General features: G+C 41.7%; 2 protein-coding genes across 4 annotated transcripts in view; both read left to right on the top strand.

Moving 5' to 3' along the window:
• Positions 1-14,108, top strand: part of LOC146692537 (filamin-A-interacting protein 1-like) — a 56,985-nt gene extending 42,877 nt beyond the window's left edge. For 2 of the 3 annotated variants that reach the window (XM_085432645.1, XM_085432644.1), the window contains exons 5-6: positions 5,130-7,887; positions 9,794-10,377. In XM_085432645.1, the coding sequence (XP_085288771.1) occupies positions 5,130-7,887; positions 9,794-9,994 (2,959 nt within the window). In that variant the 3' untranslated portion in view covers positions 9,995-10,377. Of the gene's footprint in view, positions 1-5,129; positions 7,888-9,793; positions 10,378-13,043 lie in introns of those variants that run through there. The other variant, XM_085432646.1, reaches the window with a different exon arrangement.
• Positions 14,109-14,408: 300 nt separating this feature from the next.
• LOC146692536 (cell cycle control protein 50A-like) lies at positions 14,409-19,029 on the top strand. The gene is made up of 7 exons (XM_085432647.1): positions 14,409-14,888; positions 15,208-15,327; positions 15,410-15,517; positions 16,247-16,334; positions 16,506-16,652; positions 17,233-17,439; positions 17,568-19,029. Exons 1-7 carry the CDS (start codon positions 14,646-14,648, stop codon positions 17,759-17,761), a joined length of 1,107 nt encoding a protein of 368 aa, XP_085288773.1. The 5' UTR covers positions 14,409-14,645; the 3' UTR covers positions 17,762-19,029.
• The last annotated feature ends 347 nt before the right edge of the window (positions 19,030-19,376 follow it).

Below are 19,376 nucleotides of genomic sequence, written 5' to 3'. Positions count from 1 at the left end.
AATTCACGTCTGGGCTGCTTATGGTTATGAATGCTCCAAATAAAAGCAGAATTTATGATGATACAGTAGGTTTTATACATGGTGGAAAATGGTTGTCACTCGTGAGCTTGTTTGGTTTGGAAAGTTTAACTCTGGCCTCCCAAACTGAGCATCAGAAAACGTGTGCAGTGATCTGATAAGGTCTTTGTTTGAGGCGTGCTGATGGCTCCAGTGACTGACCTCCATTACCCAACATCAAAACAGCCCAAATGTGAGAGATGGCATAAGAAGATCTGCACAATAGAAGATTTCAGCTGCTCCTCATGCTCCATAAAAACTCTTAACAGCCCGAATGTGGAGAAATGCTTCACCGAGTCTCAGATCTGTCTGCATGGCTCATAGCAGCATCTTTCTGCTTGCTTTCATATTTTCAGTGATGGTTTAAGAATCATAAATATGTGTGATACTGGCTGTCTTCATTATTGTGGGGCTTTTCCATTCCTTTTTTTTCTTCCTCATTCACTTTTTTCTCATCAGCTTCCTTAAGATGCAGCAGGTTAAAGGAAAAGTCATAAAAACCTGATTCACTTAGGTTTGTAGCTGATAAACTGATTTAACTGTTGGTTTTCTCAGAAAATGGTGGAGGAGGAGACCTAAACGAGAGTTAAAAGAGAGTGAATGTTACTGCAAATTAACATTCAAGTAAACAGAATATGGCTCAAAAAAAGAGAAAAGACCATCTAAATGAATTAAACTCTGAAGCAGTGGTGCCTGCTCAGTGGTCTGCAGGTTGAAGGACAGACCTGAAGTATAACAGTGAAGATGTTCAGGTGTATTCAATTTTTTTTTAGAGAGCTGTTGGTTCAGTTTCATGGTCGTTAGGAAGTTTTCAGACTCTGTGTCTCTAACGTCGCCCTGATCTCACCTCTCCCCTTGCTCTGATAACACATTCCTGCTGGCTGCAGTAAGCGTGTGGATTCGCATCACCAACATGTCGACCCTGATGATGTCATTCCCAGCAGAGATCCCGCTGGCCGATTACAAGGCTCTGTTTGCGTAACAACGGTCACAGACCACTACAGCTACACAAAATAAGTGTCGAGAGACCAGCTTATGAATCTGTTGACTCTGGAAGGCCCCCACCAAAAACAAGCTAAGATCCTTCAATGAAAACATGTCCACCACAGTGCACCAGCAGGGTTTACATCCATTTACTTTGAGCTACGGCTGAGTGTTTTGCCGAAAAACCTGCCATTTAGAGACTTGATCTAAGCAATAAATTTAATTCATTTGGCTAAAATAAAACAAACCAGGGCTGCAACCAACCAAATGTTTATTAACTAATGAAGGAAGAAATGTCCAAAAGGTTGTGATGTAAAAGTTAACTTTACCTCACAGAATCCAAGCTCCAGCTCTTGTTTTGACCTGTTGCCTGCTGGATGATTTTCATTAATTTTTTTAAAATGTATTTATGGAAACGACTTGTCATCATGACTGGTATGTACTATAGAAATACAAATTTCAGTGGCTTTGATGAAGGGGAAAACTGTTATCCATATAATATCGTCGATCTGCATCGATTCCTGATGGGGGAATCCAACAGTCTCGGCAACATGGATTTGTCAGTTTTTGTCATGACCACCCAGAGGGCCCTGAGCCCAGTGTGGTTATGGGTTAATGTGGTTTGAGACATCGACGTTTTGACCGATAAATCAGGCTTGTCTTTAGAAAAATGTAGGTTTGATTCTCTGTAATTTCACAGTGGTGGAGATTTTCCAGTTTGTGTCAGAACATGAACTGTGCCTCCTCTGTATCAAAGCGTGCCTGTTGACGCGTCTGTTCAGCACGTTAATGGTAATTACTGCAACTATTATTAGCTTGAGATCAGCATCTCCTGGCCCGATGTTTGCTGTGGGCTCAGCCATGCTCTGGTTTATGGTTGTTTGGGGCTCTCTTCCTTCTCTGTGACAGGCTTCGGTTAGTGCTGAGGCTATGAATAGACCCAAACACAGAGAGAGGCTTTCTGCAGAGCCATCATCTGCCAACAAGGCAGCAATGACAGATACTGTGTCCTGTGAGCATGGGGGAGCAATCAGAGTAAAATTTGGGAGGAAGGGAAGAATTTTAATGTGCAAACACGCATTCAAAAGCTGCACTTTTGAATGCGTGGTACGATTTTAATCTGAAACAAATTTGTTTTAAGTCTAAATGGTGTAAAAGCCTCAGAGCTTTTCTCATGTAGGCTCAGGATAGATGGTTGATATCTAAATGGATGTTCAAAGCAGTGGAAACTCCCAAGATGGTTAAAACCAGGGCTTTTCATATACTGGGGTACAGCAGGTGAAGTGACACTTCAAACCTGAGTGGAGCTCTTAGCTAACATTGGCAGCAGGATTGCTATGCTCGCTAACCACAGATGGTCAAAAAGATGGAGGTGAAAAGTGAAGGCAGAAGTGTCTTGAACTAGGCAGACGTTGTAAAAAGACTTGAGCTCTTAGTCTCTGGCCTTCAGTAAAAACTTTATGGGCTCAGTTTTTTTTTTTTTTTTTTTTTTTAAATCTTACAAAATGTGGTTTTGTATTTTACCAAGATTTATTTAAAAAAGCGAATTTTAAAAAGAATTAAACCTTAATAAACATTTGCTTGCCAGATGTTTGGATTTGAGGAATTGGTGCAGAGTCTGTAATGATGCGAATGCTGCGTTGAAGGTGAAGCTTTGGTTTTTACTGGTTATTGAATGTTTCCAGTGACTGTAAGAACGAGACTGTGGATGTGAGCATGCTTCCTGTCAAGGATGTCTGGACTCCTCCTTAGACACCGGGTCAGAAGCTCAGAGTAGATCTCCTATTTTACTTTAAGGTACCCGCGGAGGTGGTTCAGCATCTGACCGGGACACCTCCCAGGTGAGGTATTTTAGGCATGTTGAGGTGGGATGAGGCCTGGTGGCAGTGACCAGAGAGACTGTATCTCTCAGATGGCTGAGGGACATCTCGGTGAGAAATTGATAACGCATCAGCTCTTTGAGCAGAACTTATTAAAAAGTCCTTGGTGATATTAATCCCTAATCACATGAGAGTACTTCCTCATTTTCCTCTAGTATTTCCTACACTGAATGGCAGGATAGGCATTTGCTTTTTCTGAACTTAAAAAGAAAGATTACATTCATGGTTTTTATTCATTTAAAATACAAAGCTGAGAAAGCAATTTCCCAGATCTCTAAATTACAAACATCCAACAAAAGTGTAAGTATCGAAGCCACAAAACACAGGCAGTTACTGTACAGTGTGGCTTCTTGTTCCTGTGGTATTTATGTATCACATGCATTTGGAATAATGAAGAGCTGTAAGCATCTGTTAGCTCTTTGCACTGCTCATATTTGGCTCATTTAGCAGCCTCTGCAGTGCAAACCACAGGCCTTTTCTGTCTGGAACACACACACACCCACACCCACCCTTTAGCCACTATGGAGAAATATATTATTATATCTATGTACTTTCGCTTTGCACGATACCAGGGGATTATAATGAGAAAGGCTGTGCAACTCTGGCATTGTCCTCTCCCAAACAAAAACTCCCGCCTTGCATTGTTGTCTTGTTTCTGTGGAAATGCTGCAGGGCTGCATGGTGGGTAGCAGAGGGTTAAAACTGGAGCCAAAGTAAAGATGAGGAAAAAGAAATCTGAACTTGAAAGTGGACACGTTACGTGAGTCATGTCACCTGCTGTCTAGTCGTGCCTCCTTCCCCAGAGGGAAAGCAAAACAGTGAAGAAGATTTGAGCCTTTCCTCCTCCCCCCACTTTGGTGTCCAAACAAGGGCAGGGCCTCTGTGTCCATATATGGATGGGTGGATGACATCACCATCCAGCAGAGCAGTGCTGTTTAGCACGACATCCACCTTTCTCATTGTCCTCCAATGAGCTGTTTGGAATGTGATGCCTAATTTCCAGTGGAGTTGGGGCCCCTCCTTCCTTCCCTTCCCTCTCTGACCCCCCCAGGAGACGCTGAGCTGCAGTCTGGCTGCTACTTTTAAAAACACCCTCAGAGATGGATCAGCAAGCACTGCAGCCCAGCCGGTGGGTAAGTTCAGTTTGGAGGGGAAGAAGTTTTTGACCCTGGAGGATAAAGCTGTGAAGGTGTATGCGTAGAGGTTGGAAGTTTGTTTTTTGATCCAGAGCTCAGCTGATGTATCCCAGTGTCTTATGTAACTGCTGTAAAGCGTCTTTCTCAGACCTGCAGGGACTCATGCAGAGATCAGTTAAACATCTACAAATAAAAGCTCAGTTCTCAGTTTTGTAGGCCACTGTGCAGTGCTGTGCTGATGCCATTTTTAAATCTGTGAAATTGCTCCATTTATCTTCCCGTCTTTGCAAACTGTGTTCAAAATAAAAATTAAAGGCAACTATTAGTTTGTAATTTTTAGGGGCGATGAGGTGAAAATGTATCCACATAGAATGGAAAATGTTTGTTATCAAAAGGAAAAGTTTTACTCGACTTGATCTACTTTACAAACTCGCGGAGTTAAAACAATCCTGGAATAAAATGACATGAAAAAATGAATTCATAACTAAAAGTAGACTTAAAAAAACATATTTTTCTCACTTTCGAGAAACAAAAAACCTAACTAAAAACAATATTGTGCACTTACAAAACTAAAGTACAATATACAAATGACAAATTATCTATTTGATCAGAAATACAAGCTTTAGGAGATGCAGATAATGCTTGAGACTTGCATGTCCGTATGACGGGGATGTCTGTGAGTGTGTTTTATAATGCCTCTTAAGAACATCTTATATATTCCCCATAGATGTGTTTACATGTGTACACATTTGAAATAATAATAATAATAATAATAATTAATAATAAATTATTGTTTTTAAGGAAACAAACTACATTTAAAAAGTGTAAACCCAATGTAGTAACTTACTGAAAAATTAAATTGCCAAATCTAAACTGCCATCTCATAGCTGGCATTCATGCACTTGGATCTTTTTGGACTACCATCCCAAGAATATTACAATTGAATTGGCTTTTTTTCTTCTTCTTTTTTTTTAAACAAACAATTCACATTTGGTCCATGAAAGCAAGTGCTCCAAAAAAATTTTTTTTTAGCAGAGATTAACTAAGATCTTTCACTGTCTTTGTTTTTCAGACTCAAAAGGCTTTTGGAGCAGGAGAAGGCTTACCAGGCTCGTAAGGACAAGGAGCACAGCAGAAGGCTAGAGAAGGTCAGAGCAGAGCTGGTGAAGCTCAAGTCCTTTGCCCTGATGTTGGTAGACGAGCGACAGCTGCACATTGAGCAGATCGACCAGCAGAGCCAGAAGATCCAGGATCTCACTCAGAAGCTTCAGGAAAAAGAGCAGCGACTGGCGTCTGTCAGCGACACCGCCAAGGAAAGCAGCCAGAAGGTCCTAAAGCTGGAGGCCGAGCTAGAGCAGAGAGCAGCAAAGTTCACACAGGAGCATGAGGAGATGACCGCCAAGCTGGCGAACCAGGAGTCCCAGAGCCGGCAGCTGAGGCTGAAGCTGGCTGGACTGACACGCAAGATTGAAGAGCTGGAAGAGAGCAACAAAGTCCTGCAGAAATCAGAGGAGGACCTGCAGGAGCTGAGGGAGAAGATCAGCAAAGGAGAGTGTGGGAACTCTTCACTCATGGCCGAGCTGGAGAATCTGCGTAAGAAAGTGTTGGAGATGGAGGGCAAAGATGAGGAGATTACCAAAACAGAGACTCAGTGCAGGGAGCTGAGGAAGAAGCTGCAGGAAGAGGAGAACCACAGCAAGGAGCTGAAGTTGGAAGTTGAGAAACTCCAGAAGAGAATGGCTGAATTGGAGAAACTGGAGGCAATCTTTAACAGGAGCAAAACGGAGTGCTCACAGCTTCACGCAAACCTGGAAAAAGAGAGACGTGTCGTGAAGGATTTGGCCGGTGAGCTGGAGATGGTGAAAACCCGGATGAAGGAACTCGAGTCCTCAGAGTCAAAGTTCGAAAAAGCGGAAATGGCCCTTAAAGACGAGCTCATGAAGCTGAAGTCCTTCACGGTTATTCTGGTAGATGAACGCAAAAACATGGCAGAAAGACTCAAACAGGAAGAGCTGAAAAGTGATGATTTAAGTAAGATGTTCAAAGCAGAGCAGGGGAAGGTGACAGAGGTCACAGAGAAGCTGATAGAGGAGAGCAAAAAAGTTCTGAAATACAAATCGGAGATGGAGATCCAGGTGACGACGCTTACCAAAGAGAGAGATGAGTTAAAGAATAAACTGGCAGGTGAAGAGGAAAAGTGTAGGGAGCTAAATGGCAAGCTGAGTGGGATGAAGATGACGATAGACAGACTTGAGGAAACGGAGAGGGAAATGCAGAGAAAGCGGGCCAGCAAGGAAAATAACCAAAATCCAGAAGAGGATAACAAAGTAACAGAGCTCACGCTAGAAATCGAAAGACTGAAGAGCCGGCTCAAACATCTTGAGGTGGTTGAGGGCGATTTGATGAAAACTGAAGATGAGTATGATCTGCTTGAAAAGAAATTCAGGACAGAGCAGGATAAAGCAAATGCTCTATCAAAGCTTCTGGAAGAGATGAAAAGTCAGATTGCCCGAAACAAAGCCATAGAGAAAGGAGAAGTCATGAGTCCTGAGGCTGAGCTGAGAATTCGCTGCAAGATGGAGGAGGCCAAAACCAAAGATCTGCAGGCAGATGTTCTGGCTTTAAAGGAGAAAATCCACGAGCTGATGAACAAAGAGGACCAGCTCTCCCAGCTGCAGGTTGACTTCTCTGTCCTCCAGCAGAGATTTATGGAGGAGGAAGAGAAGAATAAGAGCATGAGCCAAGAAATGCAGAACCTCAACAAGGAGCTTGAAGCTGCCAAGCGGTACAGTCGTGCCTTGAGGCCAAGCATGAATGGCAGGAGGATGGTGGATGTCCCGGTTACCTCCACAGCCGTCCAGACAGATATGATGGCCAGCGAGCCCGCAGAGGACGAGACGGCAGCGGGCTTTATCCGGAAATCAGTTCTTGAGGAGAACCACTTGATGAGTAACCTCAGGCAACACAGTCTCAAGAAGCCAACAGTTCTCGAACGATACCCTCCAGCTTCAGCGGAACTTGGAGCCAAAAAGTCTTGGATACCCTGGATGAAAAAGAAGGAGGCCATCACAATCACGCAGACCACTCCTGAGAAGATCCACGGGGTCTCTTTGCTTCATCCACCGGAGGCAACCATGTCCCAAAAACCGGGTCAGCCACTTCATATCAGAGTGACCCCAGATCACGGGAACAGCACTGCCACCTTGGAGATCACCAGCCCTCGAGCTGAAGATTTCTTCTCCAGCACCACCATCATCCCGACTCTCGGTCTTCAGAAACCCCGCATCACAATCGTCCCTAAACCCACGACCGTGACCTCAAAGACCAAAACCTGTGACGGAATGGAAGGTCTCAATCGAGCCAAATCTCCTGTCACAATCACCACCATCTCCAGAGCAAAGAGTCCAGAGAGGAATGGTGGGAGCAGCCATCAGTCACCAGTGTCCATCATCACGGTCAGCACCACCCCTGTGGCTGAAGCGTGTGCTTTATCTGAGCCTCACGAAGTTTCCACAGGCTGCACAGTAATCAAGGTGACCCCAGAGAAGCAGCCTGGAACTGCACCTGTCAGGAAATACAACAGCAACATCATCACAACGGAGGACAACAAGATCCACATCCACCTGGGTCCACAGTTTAAGAGGCCATCTGAGGCCTGCAGCAGTCCTGTGCTGACACTCAGGCCAACTGGCCTGAGTTCAGAAAGCAGAGAAACGGGAACAGTTCTCCGCTCTCCACGCCAAGCGGGGAAAACCACTCTGAGCAAAATGACAAGCAGCATAACGATCACGCCTATCACCTCGGCCGCCTCCAGGCCGACGCAGTCAGTGGTGAGATCATTAGCTCTAATGACCTCCATCTGTCTCTCTCCCTGAATACAAACCTAGAGGCATGAATATCTTCCTCTTTGTTTCCAGCAATGGCTGAAGTGTTTCAATTGTTTTTTACATTTCAGTTGCTTCTGAAATGTTTCAAAATGAAAACAGGTGGTCTGTGCTTCCTAGATAGCACTCTGTCCAGGTATTAAACACTGAATTTGTGAATATATAATCTGAACTAACCCCAGAATGCTTTACCCAGAACTGCTCAACACTGTAGAGAGGCTTTTCCTACACAAGCATAAATTTACAAACTGACAAGTTCACTTTTTCAAACTAAGTTAAAGCAGCTACTGAGCACTGAAGGTTTGACTTTTGAGCACTTAAGATTTACATTTACCAAAGTCACCTCAACATAACCCTAACAAACTGGTGCGAAAAGGTCCAGTAAGCGCTGATTTGGTCAAATCAATACATTCAGGTGAAAATCAGGTTTTGTGGACATTCAGGTTAAACTGCTAAACAACTTTACCTGAAAAGATATCAATAAATGTTTAAATTAGGATTTATACATAAAGAATCGGTAAGAAAACAGTACATCTGTACAACTGAGACACAAAGAAGATCCCGATAACTGATGGACAAAGAAAAAACTAATATTTAACGATGCTAAAAACGCAACAGCTGATTCCTAAGAGTGTATTTAAGTACAACCAAACCACTCCCTTAAATATGCATAATTAAACCTTTGGACAGTTTAAATGGGTGTGTTAGTAGTTCTTATTTTAACCTTTGCGTCTGAGTGACTCACCGTTAGAGCCAGCCTCAAGTGGTCACTACAGGAACTGCAGCTTTCTGGTACTTGGGCTTGATTTTATTTTTTTTTGGCCCAGAGGTGCAGAATGATGAACGCCAGCAGCAGTGAACTACATAATTTCATAATATAACAGAAATGGAAAAGTTATCACAAAGCAATACAAACTTCAGTGTACTGTATTTTCCGCACTATAAGGTGTACTTAAAATTTTATCATTTTCTCAAAAATCAACAGTCCACCTTATAATCCGGTACGCCTTATGTATGAATGCTGGTTGCGCTTACTGACCTCGAATGTTTTAGTACAACTTTGGTAAGCTTGATGGATTGTCAGAGCATTATGGCTACCGTAGTCAGGAGCCTCGCGGAGTACTCTGGGTACAAAACTCCATCCGTTTCAGGTCGCAAAGTCAAACGAACACAGCGGCATCACTGAGATTTAAAAACTGTAAATTCTTTCATCTTTGATTAAAATGATAAGCGTTGCTTCGTTAACAGGTGTAACAATGAAGTTTAACATCCAGGCATCCATAAAAACAGAATTTATTAAATTTAATGGCGTTAGAAGTTGGCAGGAGGTTAGCTTGCTAGTTTCCACCTAAACATGATATACCATGTCCTGACTGAGAGATTTCTGAAAAAATTAAAACGTACAGCTCTGCTATCACTTCCAACATAAATAAAGACAGAAAACTAAACGGCAGTAACAGTTGTATGGTTACTGAAGTTGGGCTAGCTGGTATATAATGATGTGCTACGTGATCACTAGCTATATTAGCATAACATAAGTTTGACTTATCTGACTGTTTTGTTTCGCTTGATGCACCTTATAATCCGGTGCGCCTTATGGTCCGAAAAATACGGTGCTTTATGTACCTAGTCGTTAGGAGTTTCTCCCCTTTCCCCGAAATGACCCACCATCACTCAGTCCACTGATCGTGTATCAGAGCCACCAAAAGCATGCTTACTGGGGAGCTCACATTCTCACCATCCCTGCTTCAGTGAAATCAGTGACACAGTTAATAAAACGATTAAAAGATCCTTGTCTCTGTCTCATGCTGGCTTTTGTCTTTTTTTTTTCTTCTTCTTCTTCTTTTTGTAGCCCAGTGCAGATGTGCAGTACAGTCGGAGCACCGCAACACGGATCCCTGTGTCAAAAGGTATGAAACCAAGCAGCAAAGCGGTCCTGGGCGTGTCCACGGTGACAAGGTTAGAGTCACGGGCCGAGAGCCACGCGATGAAAATCGAGCTGAGGAAGCCGACTGTGTGTGGCTTGGCCTCTGCAGCAGCAGGAAAGAGCTGAGTGCCGGTTCACCACCAAATCCCCAAATCTGCTGCCAGAATAGAGACGCAGAACACATCTGTGTGCATTCACCATGGGACTGTGTGTGATGTTGCCTTTTACCACAGCTTAGCTTTACAAACATCATTTAATGTGCTACCACTCATGTTTTCAGATAATATTCATGTCATTTGAACGGCCGGTTAATTGCACGAGAAAGCTTTGCTGATTTGATTAACTCCATCTCGCCGCTCCTTCATAGATGGTTCAGATTTTTAATGTCATCATCGTATTTTTATAGCATGTGTTTATTTCACCGCAGCTCATGGAGGTTTCTGGTGACCGAGGCGCTGACTGTGAATTGTTTGTGACACGCACCAAAATAAAAACTATTTATCTCTGAACCAAGTACGGCTTTGCTTCGTAACTTCCATCTTTGTGACTGCGTGGTGCCCGTGCTGCTTCCCAGAGCACTCCCGGGAAACCATGAAAACTAATTCTCCGAACTTGATTCCACATCCTGTATAGAAGTAAAAATTCATTTCATGTAAGATATTTGTACTCCTCACCTTTAAGTAGCCTGGATTTTGCCTTCATCACAGGTGTGCAGAGTAATGGTTTCTTATTCCGGTTTCAACTAAAGTGCATTTGAGAATGTGAGCAGTTGGACAGATGCATGTGGACCTCAGCCTGAGAAGTAAAGAAAAACAAGAATAAAATTTAGACACTAAAGATAATTGAAGTTACCTGGTAAAGGGATTTATTGAGTTGTATGATGTAAATATTGGTACCGTGGCAACAGAGGGACAAGGTACATCATGAGTTGGCGACCTGTGAGTCAGTTTGGCTCTAATGGGATCATTTACTAAATGAGCATCATATATAAATAGCAGCTGAGATCATAAACTCATCAGGAAAGTGTTCAGCTGGGTGAAGTCGACCCATTTCTCACTGACTTCTCTTTCTAATCGCAGGAGTCGCCCCCTGCTGGCCATTATTCAGAATGGTTTCCACACAGACCTGTGAGCGTTAGTCCACATTGTGAACGTTCACCTCCCTCTTGTGGACAAGTGCACATAAACCGACTGAGTTGAGATTCACTTCAGCAACAAACTGATCACATTTAGAAATCTGACATCTCTAAACTGCCTCAGTGAGGCAGCAGCAGCCTCACGCTTCCTCTAATGATTGTCTCAGCGCAGGCTGAACAAAACAGCCAACACAATTACCTGCTGATTGTGTAATCTGTCAGGAGATGTGGAGAGATGCGGTGATATGAACAAGCAACTGTGCTACCACTTAATTAGAGTGATTCAGGAAGATGGAGAGTGTGAGATATACTGATGTAAGGAGGAAAGAGGAAGATGGCAGGATATTAAAGACTGCAGCTGGAAAACAGAAGGGTAAACATGATCAATCACAGAGCCTGCTGCTTAGAGATTTGGGGGGGATCAAGTCCTTTCTGGGAACAACATCAGAGGCTGAACAGGATTATGAAAATCATAGCTGGGCTGAGCCGGGCACACTCCTCAGAGAAAACTGCTCAGAACCGACATGCGGGACTTTTCTGCTGCAGTCCAGCTGCAGAGCTGAAAAACTGCCGGGAGTGGGCCGGCCATTACAGTGTCTAACAACTAACAATCATTTACAGCTCGGACTCATCTGATTGTGTCTTCTTTTACTCATTTATAACTAGATTTATATAATATATCCAACTATATCCAGGCTACACTCGAATAAAACAGATAAAAAATTGACAGATTCCTCAGTATATATATTGTCACTTGATTTAATGGACTGGTTTTTATAAAGTGCTTTATTTACTCTATTTGAGCACTTGGAGCCCTTTACACATCTTTCACACCCTTTCACACATATTCACACTCTGATGAGCACATCAGGAAGAACTGAGAGTTCAGTATCGTGCCCAAGGATACCAGGGATTGAACAACCAACCTTCAGTAGATCACCCGCTGAGCCACAGCCATTCCTGATTAACAGACTTATTATCATAATAGGATGATACAAATAAAATGGTCAAGAATTGAAAAAGAGCGAGAGCTAGTCTGAAGCAATACAGCGGCTTTTAAAACCAATCCGGAGTCTAACAGGTAGCCCCTTTAAAGGCCCAGTGTAGGTGCAATTTGTGCACTTCCATTTATGCAAGTAAGCACCCATACAGCTGATTTGTTGCACTCCTCAGTAACCCAGAAAGCAGGGTGGGACAAGAGTCTGGCCTCCTGTTATATAGCGTGTTTCAGTCACTCTGATGTGTGCTATTATAGCCTGCAGCAAAGTCACTGCACCGCTTTAGTGCAGATGAGGAATGTTTACTGTTTTTCCAGACTTTAGATCAAGGTGACAATATTTTCATGCCAAAGAGAGCAGGATGCATTTTCGATGTTGTTACCTAAGACGGAGATAGAGATGCACTCACGGATATTGTGCTGTGCTCATTTTTCAGATATTTGTCCTCCTGTATTTGCTTCTACTGATTGATCTTCTCACACCCTGTGCACATGTGAAGTATTCAGTAACTCAAAACAACTTTATTTATGAAGCACATTTACAAGCAACTGATGCTGACAAAAGACAAAATTGACAAAACCAAACACGATAATAGATAAAAAAAATACACAAAAAACACGCAGAGAGCTGCATCTGCTGATGGGTGCTAAACATATAGCTGTGGAAGACAAAGAGACAAGAGACACAGTGAACAGTATCCATCCATCCATCCATTCAGTCCAGGTCCTGTTCTAAGTAGACCCTTTCTTCATGTAAATATAATAACTGAATAAATATAATAACTGTCACTATAACTACAAAATAATCACTTCCTTTATCTTCATTAAGTTACAAGTCGAACAGGAAGTAAATGGTTTCATTTATGTAAGCTGTAAGTTTAAAACAAGTTAGAGGTAGAGCTCGGACGAAAGCAAATCTCTGTTTCATTTCTAAAATCTTTTATACATATGAAACTGCCTACTGCTCTAAAGTTGATGAGCTGTCTAAGGGGAGCGTGATGACTCAAATGAAGGTTTTCTTGTCTGTGTGTTTTCCACCACAGGTTCACTGATGGATGCTGGCACAGTAAACTGGCACCGCTGAGCCATGAAGAATGGTGAAGATGATGGGAGACTTTTAACAACAAAAACAAAAAGAAAAAAAAAATCAGAAGCTTCAGTACATGATGCAAACAGTCACACCTCCCACTTCTGATGATTCCCATTCCCCCCCTTTGTGTTCACAAACAAACACCTTCCATTAGTGGAATAAATTAACACCATAAAATGGAATTATTATTATTTGGGGGCTTTTTATCCTTTATTATACCAGGGAAGCCAGGAGAGAGAGGAGTGGGAAAACACTCAGTTAATTCAGATGTGGGGCTTGGCAATCGCCTTGTGGCTTATTTGTATCTGCTCAACCCAGTGAGGTGTACTGGCACGCTGTTTTACCTGCTTTAATACATTTTAAATGACAAATATTCAAAAGTTTAAAACACATTTGAGGCTTTTGAAGTTACATTTATGATTATTAGGCATCAAATCGTTAACAATTTTAGTCTGTATTGCCAGGCAGGAGCAGAGGAAGGTTTCAGAGAAGATTCATGGATGTAGTGAAAAAGGACATACAGAGGATTGGTGTGAAAGGGAATGATAGGATGAGATGGGATGATGTAGAGGCACTGTGGTAATCCACTGAGGTGACCCTTAAAGGGAACAGTGGAAAGAAGAAGTTTTTCTTTTCTTTTTTTTGCTAAATCAGTTTTAAAACATATATGAAATGAAATAAAAACAAAACAAACAAACATGTTTTGAAAGTTGCTGAATATCCTGCAGTTGGACATGAAGATAATGAATGACATACAGTGTCTCTGATGGTTTATTTGCCATATTATTTATGTGGATGTGAACATATGCAAACAGTGCTTGGAAATTTCAATTCGAATCCTTGAACATCTCGCTTTTTGTTATTCTTTTTCAATATACATGATGTATGCTGTTTGAAGCCTACGTGATGGCTTTCTGAGACTTTATTCACACACACGGATATTCTCAGTGAAGAACTTCTTTATGTTGATAGAATTAAATCTGTCAATAAAATTCTACTAGCAGTGAAATGAAACTTATTTATTTCTGATTTTTGGACGTTGTATGACTAATAACGATGCCTTTAGGTGATTCACGTACATCTTAATCTCATCTTTGGAAATTGAAAACAATTATTCGCCATTCCAGCGAGAAATAATAAAACCATCGCTGTATCACTCGTAGAATAAAATAATTGTAATTAGATACTAAACAGATTTCCATCTTCTTATGTTACACCAATCCACGTGTCCTTTCAATACAGCACTGACTGAATCTTTTGTTTCCACAGCGGTCACTGAATGCAGCAGTAGCCACCACAAGAGTTACGTCACTGGGTGTTGTTGACAAACCTGTTTGTACACTTCCGGGAAAGGAAGTGCTAGCCGTTTTTAGCTAGCCTCTCCGTGGTTTAGAGATGAACTAACAGAACTTTGATTAGCATAAATAACACTCAAATTAGCAACAAGCTAATGACGACGTCGTTTAAGACCGGCGCCTTTTAAAAACAACTGTCGTCGAGAAGCTAGCCCCGTTAGCTTGCTACGGTCAGCTGGATAAATCACAGATCCGAAGTTATGATGGCGTCCAGTTACAGCGCCAAAGACGAGGACGGTCACATCACCGTGTCTGGACCCGGTGGCGGGACTCTGCGGAACAAGAAGCCCGAAAACACCGCCTTTAAGCAGCAGAGGCTCCCCGCGTGGCAGCCCATCCTCACCGCGGGCACTGTCCTCCCGGCCTTCTTCATCATCGGGCTCATCTTCATCCCCATCGGCATCGGCCTGTACGTGACGTCTAACAACATCAAGGAGTTTGAGGTAAACTGAGCTGATTTCTCTGTGTCACGAGTATTGCATTAATATTGTATTTGTCCACATAGTGTAACTCCCATCAAATGGCACAAACACAATTTGATCATTATCTGGTAAAGCTCTTCCAAAACAGGGTTAAACATTTTATTGAGCTAAATGATTCTGTTAATACTGACATTTTCTCCAAAACGCTCATATTCATGATATAATTGTATCTTGAATATCTCTTCATTCACATATCTTAAATAAATAAAGCTGTCAGTATCATGAAATATATTGAGCTAACTTTATTTATTTATCATATTTATTTTCTTCGTGCTTACAGATCGATTATACCGGAGATGACACGTCCAGTCCCTGCTACAACTGTGCAAAGAACTTCAGCTGGAACAACACGAAGTCCTGCACCTGCACAATCCCCTTCCAGCTGGATCAGCCTTATGAGGTAAGATGCATCCAGGACTACAGCCCAGCGGCAGCCAGTTTGATTAAGCTAACCTTTACACATCTTTCTCTCAATCAAACAGAGCAACGTCTTCATGTATTATGGCCTCTCCAACTTTTACCAAAATCACAGACGTTACGTGAAGTCAAGAGATGACAGCCAGCTGAACGGAAACATCGATTCCCTCAAGGTAGGAGCTTCATCTCCAATGGCAAGCAGGAAAAAGAAGGTGAACTCATATCAAGGACAAAATGTTTTAGGTCACAGACCAAGAAAACAACAAGGGAAAATGGGTTTAAATGCAGTTAAAACTTAGATTTCAAAAACATATTTAGTTTTTTATATATACGCTAATTTTCAGGCATGAGTCAAAGAAACGAAGAGCAACAGGTGAATAAATAAATAAACAAACCAAAACATGGTGGTGATCTCAACATTTGAAGACAAGTATGGAGAACCAAACCTGGAGCCCAGACTTGGGCCTCATTGGTCCATTAGCACATTTAACGGGAGAGGATGACATAACGTTTGTCAGATGATAATATTAAACACGCTTCAGACAGCAGCACAAACACATTGTTCAAGCTGCCTGTGTGAGCACATCTATCAGTCCAAGCAGCTACGCCCCCAATTTTATAGGGGTGTCATCCTGTAAAACCTTTATGAAGTGTCCAGAAAGGCCAAAATGCATTTTTTTAAAAAATATCTTGACTGTAAACATGCTCATTTTTGCCTTAAAACTGAACTTTTTAACATAGGAGTCTGTGGGGACTGTGTCACATTTGGAGCCAGCCTCGGTCAACATTAGAGGAAGTTCTACTTGGTTGTTGCTGGGTTATATCCTTGCTTACAGCTCTAAATGCTGCGCTACGTGCTGCCACTTCTCTCTCGTCACCTTTTCCTTCTCCGTCTTGTACAGAAGCCCAGCAAGGAGTGTGAACCATATGCTTCCATTGATAATAAGCCAATTGCTCCGTGTGGGGCCATCGCCAACAGCATGTTTAACGGTGAGACCATTTTTTTTCTTGCAGATTAACAACAAAGAGAGAATGAAGAAAACATAAAAAAATGACTGTTAGTAAATGATTATGGTCACAGATCATCACAGATCAGTTTGTGTGAACGTGTCTTTGAAGGACTCACGTTTCTCTTATCAGCCGTCTTTGCTTTCTTTGCAGACACTTTGAAGCTGTTTTACAACGACCCCAACGGCACAAGTGTCCCGATCCCGCTGACGTCCACAGGAATTGCCTGGTGGACGGACAAACATGTGAAGTTCAGGAACCCTGTAGGCACCAACTCAAACCTCACGGCTGTTTTTCAAGGTATCGCCAGTCAGCTACGTCTGCTGCACTCCCTCTCTCTGAGGGAGAGGCTGTCTGTTTTTCTTATTGCAGACAAGTCTTAAAAAAGGATTCGTTCTCCTGTGCACAGAGCTGCACTGTTTCCGTGTTATAAACACAGGAAATAAAACAGCTGAAATAAAGCATAAACCTAAAAGTGGCTCAATAAATAAATGAATATGCAGTAACATGCACCATAATGAGATTAGAAGTAAATATTGATGACTGGCAGAAATAAATTCTGCATTTATTTACCTTTATTTTTTACATTTTTGTTTTTTTTTTATTAAGTAACATTTATTTTTTTTTAGATTGTATTAATTAGTTTTTAATATTTGTATTTTTATAATTTAACAACACACTTTTTATATTTTATTGTGTGGTTAGATTAGATAGATTTTTATTATTTAATATATTTGATTGTTTAATAGTAATCCTCTGTTACTAATATTACTAGTAAATACTGGTAATGCTACAATATCAGAAACTCTGACCATTTTTAAGATAATCATCAACGTCTATTCCGTTTTTATTTTTGTTTATTTTTTCACTTCCACTTCAGGAACAGTGAAGCCGGTGAACTGGCACCGGCCTGTGTACGAGCTGGACACTGATCCGGAGAACAACGGCTTCATCAATGAGGACTTCATCGTGTGGATGAGAACTGCCGCTCTGCCCACCTTCCGCAAACTCTACCGCATCATCCAAAAGAAGAACAATATGGCCCCCACCCTCCCCCGAGGAAACTACACCTTAGTGGTAGACTACAGTATCCTTAACGTGAAAGTCGTGACAGCAAAACTGCATGAAAAAAACAGAAACAGATTCTTATAAAATTTAAATGAAGGTTTAAAAGAAAAATAAGTGGTTGTCGTACCTTTAACCTGATAAAACCAGATTACCCTGTTCGCAGCTTTGAGGGCAGGAAGCGGATGATCCTGAGCACCATCTCCTGGATGGGAGGCAAGAACCCATTCTTGGGCATCGCCTACATCACCGTGGGCTCCGTCTGCTTCTTCCTGGGCGTCGTGCTGCTGGTCATCCACCACAAATACGGGAACCGCAACAACAGCGCTAACATCTCAAACTGAGGTGCCGGCTGCGCTCCAGCTCGCCTCCACCGCCATAAATGTGATGCGATGATGAATCTGAGGAAACGGGTGACGATGGTAGATTCATCTTCAGCTGTAGTGCAGAGTTCATGTTCTAAAGTCACACTAAAATGCCAATCTTAAAGAAATCAGCTGAAAATGTGCTCATTCCTCTCCTAACTATACAAGTCTAACAAAAACGATTGTGTCAGAGATTCAAGTCAGCACGCAGAACGACCTAAAGCCCAGCCAGGCTCTTCAAATATTAAAAAAAATAATAATAAAAAATTAACAGGGAGGAGTCTGGAAAGTTTTTTACGTCACTTTAGGATCTCTGATGGTGAAGTGGAAGTGAGCGGGAGTATAAGTGTGTGAGCTGCATGCTGCTGAGATGTTGTTATCACCGCGCTGCTCGGGTGTATGATGGTGTGTTAGGCCCACCGAAGGCAGAAAATGTGGCTAAAGTTGTAAATTTACCAGAAAAAGTGGCAAAATTAATAGTAAAAATGTATGAGACTGTCAAAATGTGAAAATGTAAAAAAGAAATTTGGCAAGTTCATGGGAAACAAAATGTGCAAATATGACAGAATTAATATAAGGAAAAAACTAAAAAAAGAGACCCTCTCGCGGTCTCTTTCTGCCCCTCGTTGGTTCTGGTACGGCGTTGAACGGGTGGCTTGTCTTTGTGCCTCCTTTTTGTCGTTGTCCTAAATCTTTAACTGCGCTTTAACTGTGTTGTAGCAATTTCAAGGGAACACACAGAGTACTGCAGCTAAAAAAAAGAGTGTTTATTTTTTGTATTTACATGAACAGTTTTATGAGATGTTTGCTTGCTAGAGTAAAGCCAGTATTTGCACGTGAGACCTCAGGGTTGCAGAGTCTGAAACAGGTTTAAATTTGAGTGAGTATCCAGAGAAATTTGCACTGATGCGTAGTTTCATCCACTGTGGTTTACATGCAGTAACAACAGAGCAGCATGACTCAGCACTACATGTGATTAAATGTTTTCTGTGCTACGAGTGAATTTATGTAATTTTACAGCCATTTTTAAGCTACGAGGAGCTGCAGCTGCTTCCACCTGCTCGTTAAATAGATGCTGCATGTTCAGATGTGCCGAGATATATTATGCTTTTTATTTTTTAACATAGAAATGAATTTATTACCTGCATTTGTGTCTGGTTGGATTTGACTTTTGTGTTTTTGATACTTCACCTGTGTTTTGTTGTTTTTGCTTTAAAAGAATAAATTTGTGATTTAAAAAAAAAAAAGATGAGTCGTTTTAATTCGTCAGCCGGAAATGATAAGTGTGGAAATAGTTTTATTTTTCTCATAAGTTTTATGTCATAAAACACTTTTACTGTATTTTATTCTCCAATCCAAAAGGGAGGGAGTGTGTAGTCAGTATCTTAGCACTCTAGCATCCACAGTTTTCAAGATCTCATTTTCAGATTTTGTGTGATGGTAAACACCGATAATGGCTCAAGCTGCTTCCAGTTTGGTGAAAATCTGGTCTAGATCAAACGAAATGTTAAAAAAATTAGTAAAAATATATTTTTATTATATTACCAACAAATTTTGAATGGATCATCTTCAAACTGGCTTCAGCTTGTTCAGC

Source organism: Copadichromis virginalis, linkage group LG15, assembly GCF_057382275.1.
Source record: "Copadichromis virginalis isolate Kocher_CV1m ecotype Utaka linkage group LG15, C_Virginalis_male_GT1.1, whole genome shotgun sequence".
Classification (NCBI taxonomy): domain Eukaryota; kingdom Metazoa; phylum Chordata; class Actinopteri; order Cichliformes; family Cichlidae; genus Copadichromis; species Copadichromis virginalis.
The sequence above is the reverse complement of the archived record's forward strand: the minus strand, read 5'-3'. Positions and strand labels throughout refer to the sequence as shown.

Bases quoted from the DNA above. Each gene is read 5' to 3' on its own strand.
- LOC146692536 (XM_085432647.1), top strand. From the start codon at position 14,646: ATGATGGCGTCCAGTTACAGCGCCAAAGACGAGGACGGTCACATCACC. The intron at 16,335-16,505 runs GTGAGACCATTT...CTTTCTTTGCAG, and splicing joins CGCCAACAGCATGTTTAACG to ACACTTTGAAGCTGTTTTAC. The intron at 17,440-17,567 runs GTATCCTTAACG...TGATAAAACCAG, and splicing joins CACCTTAGTGGTAGACTACA to ATTACCCTGTTCGCAGCTTT.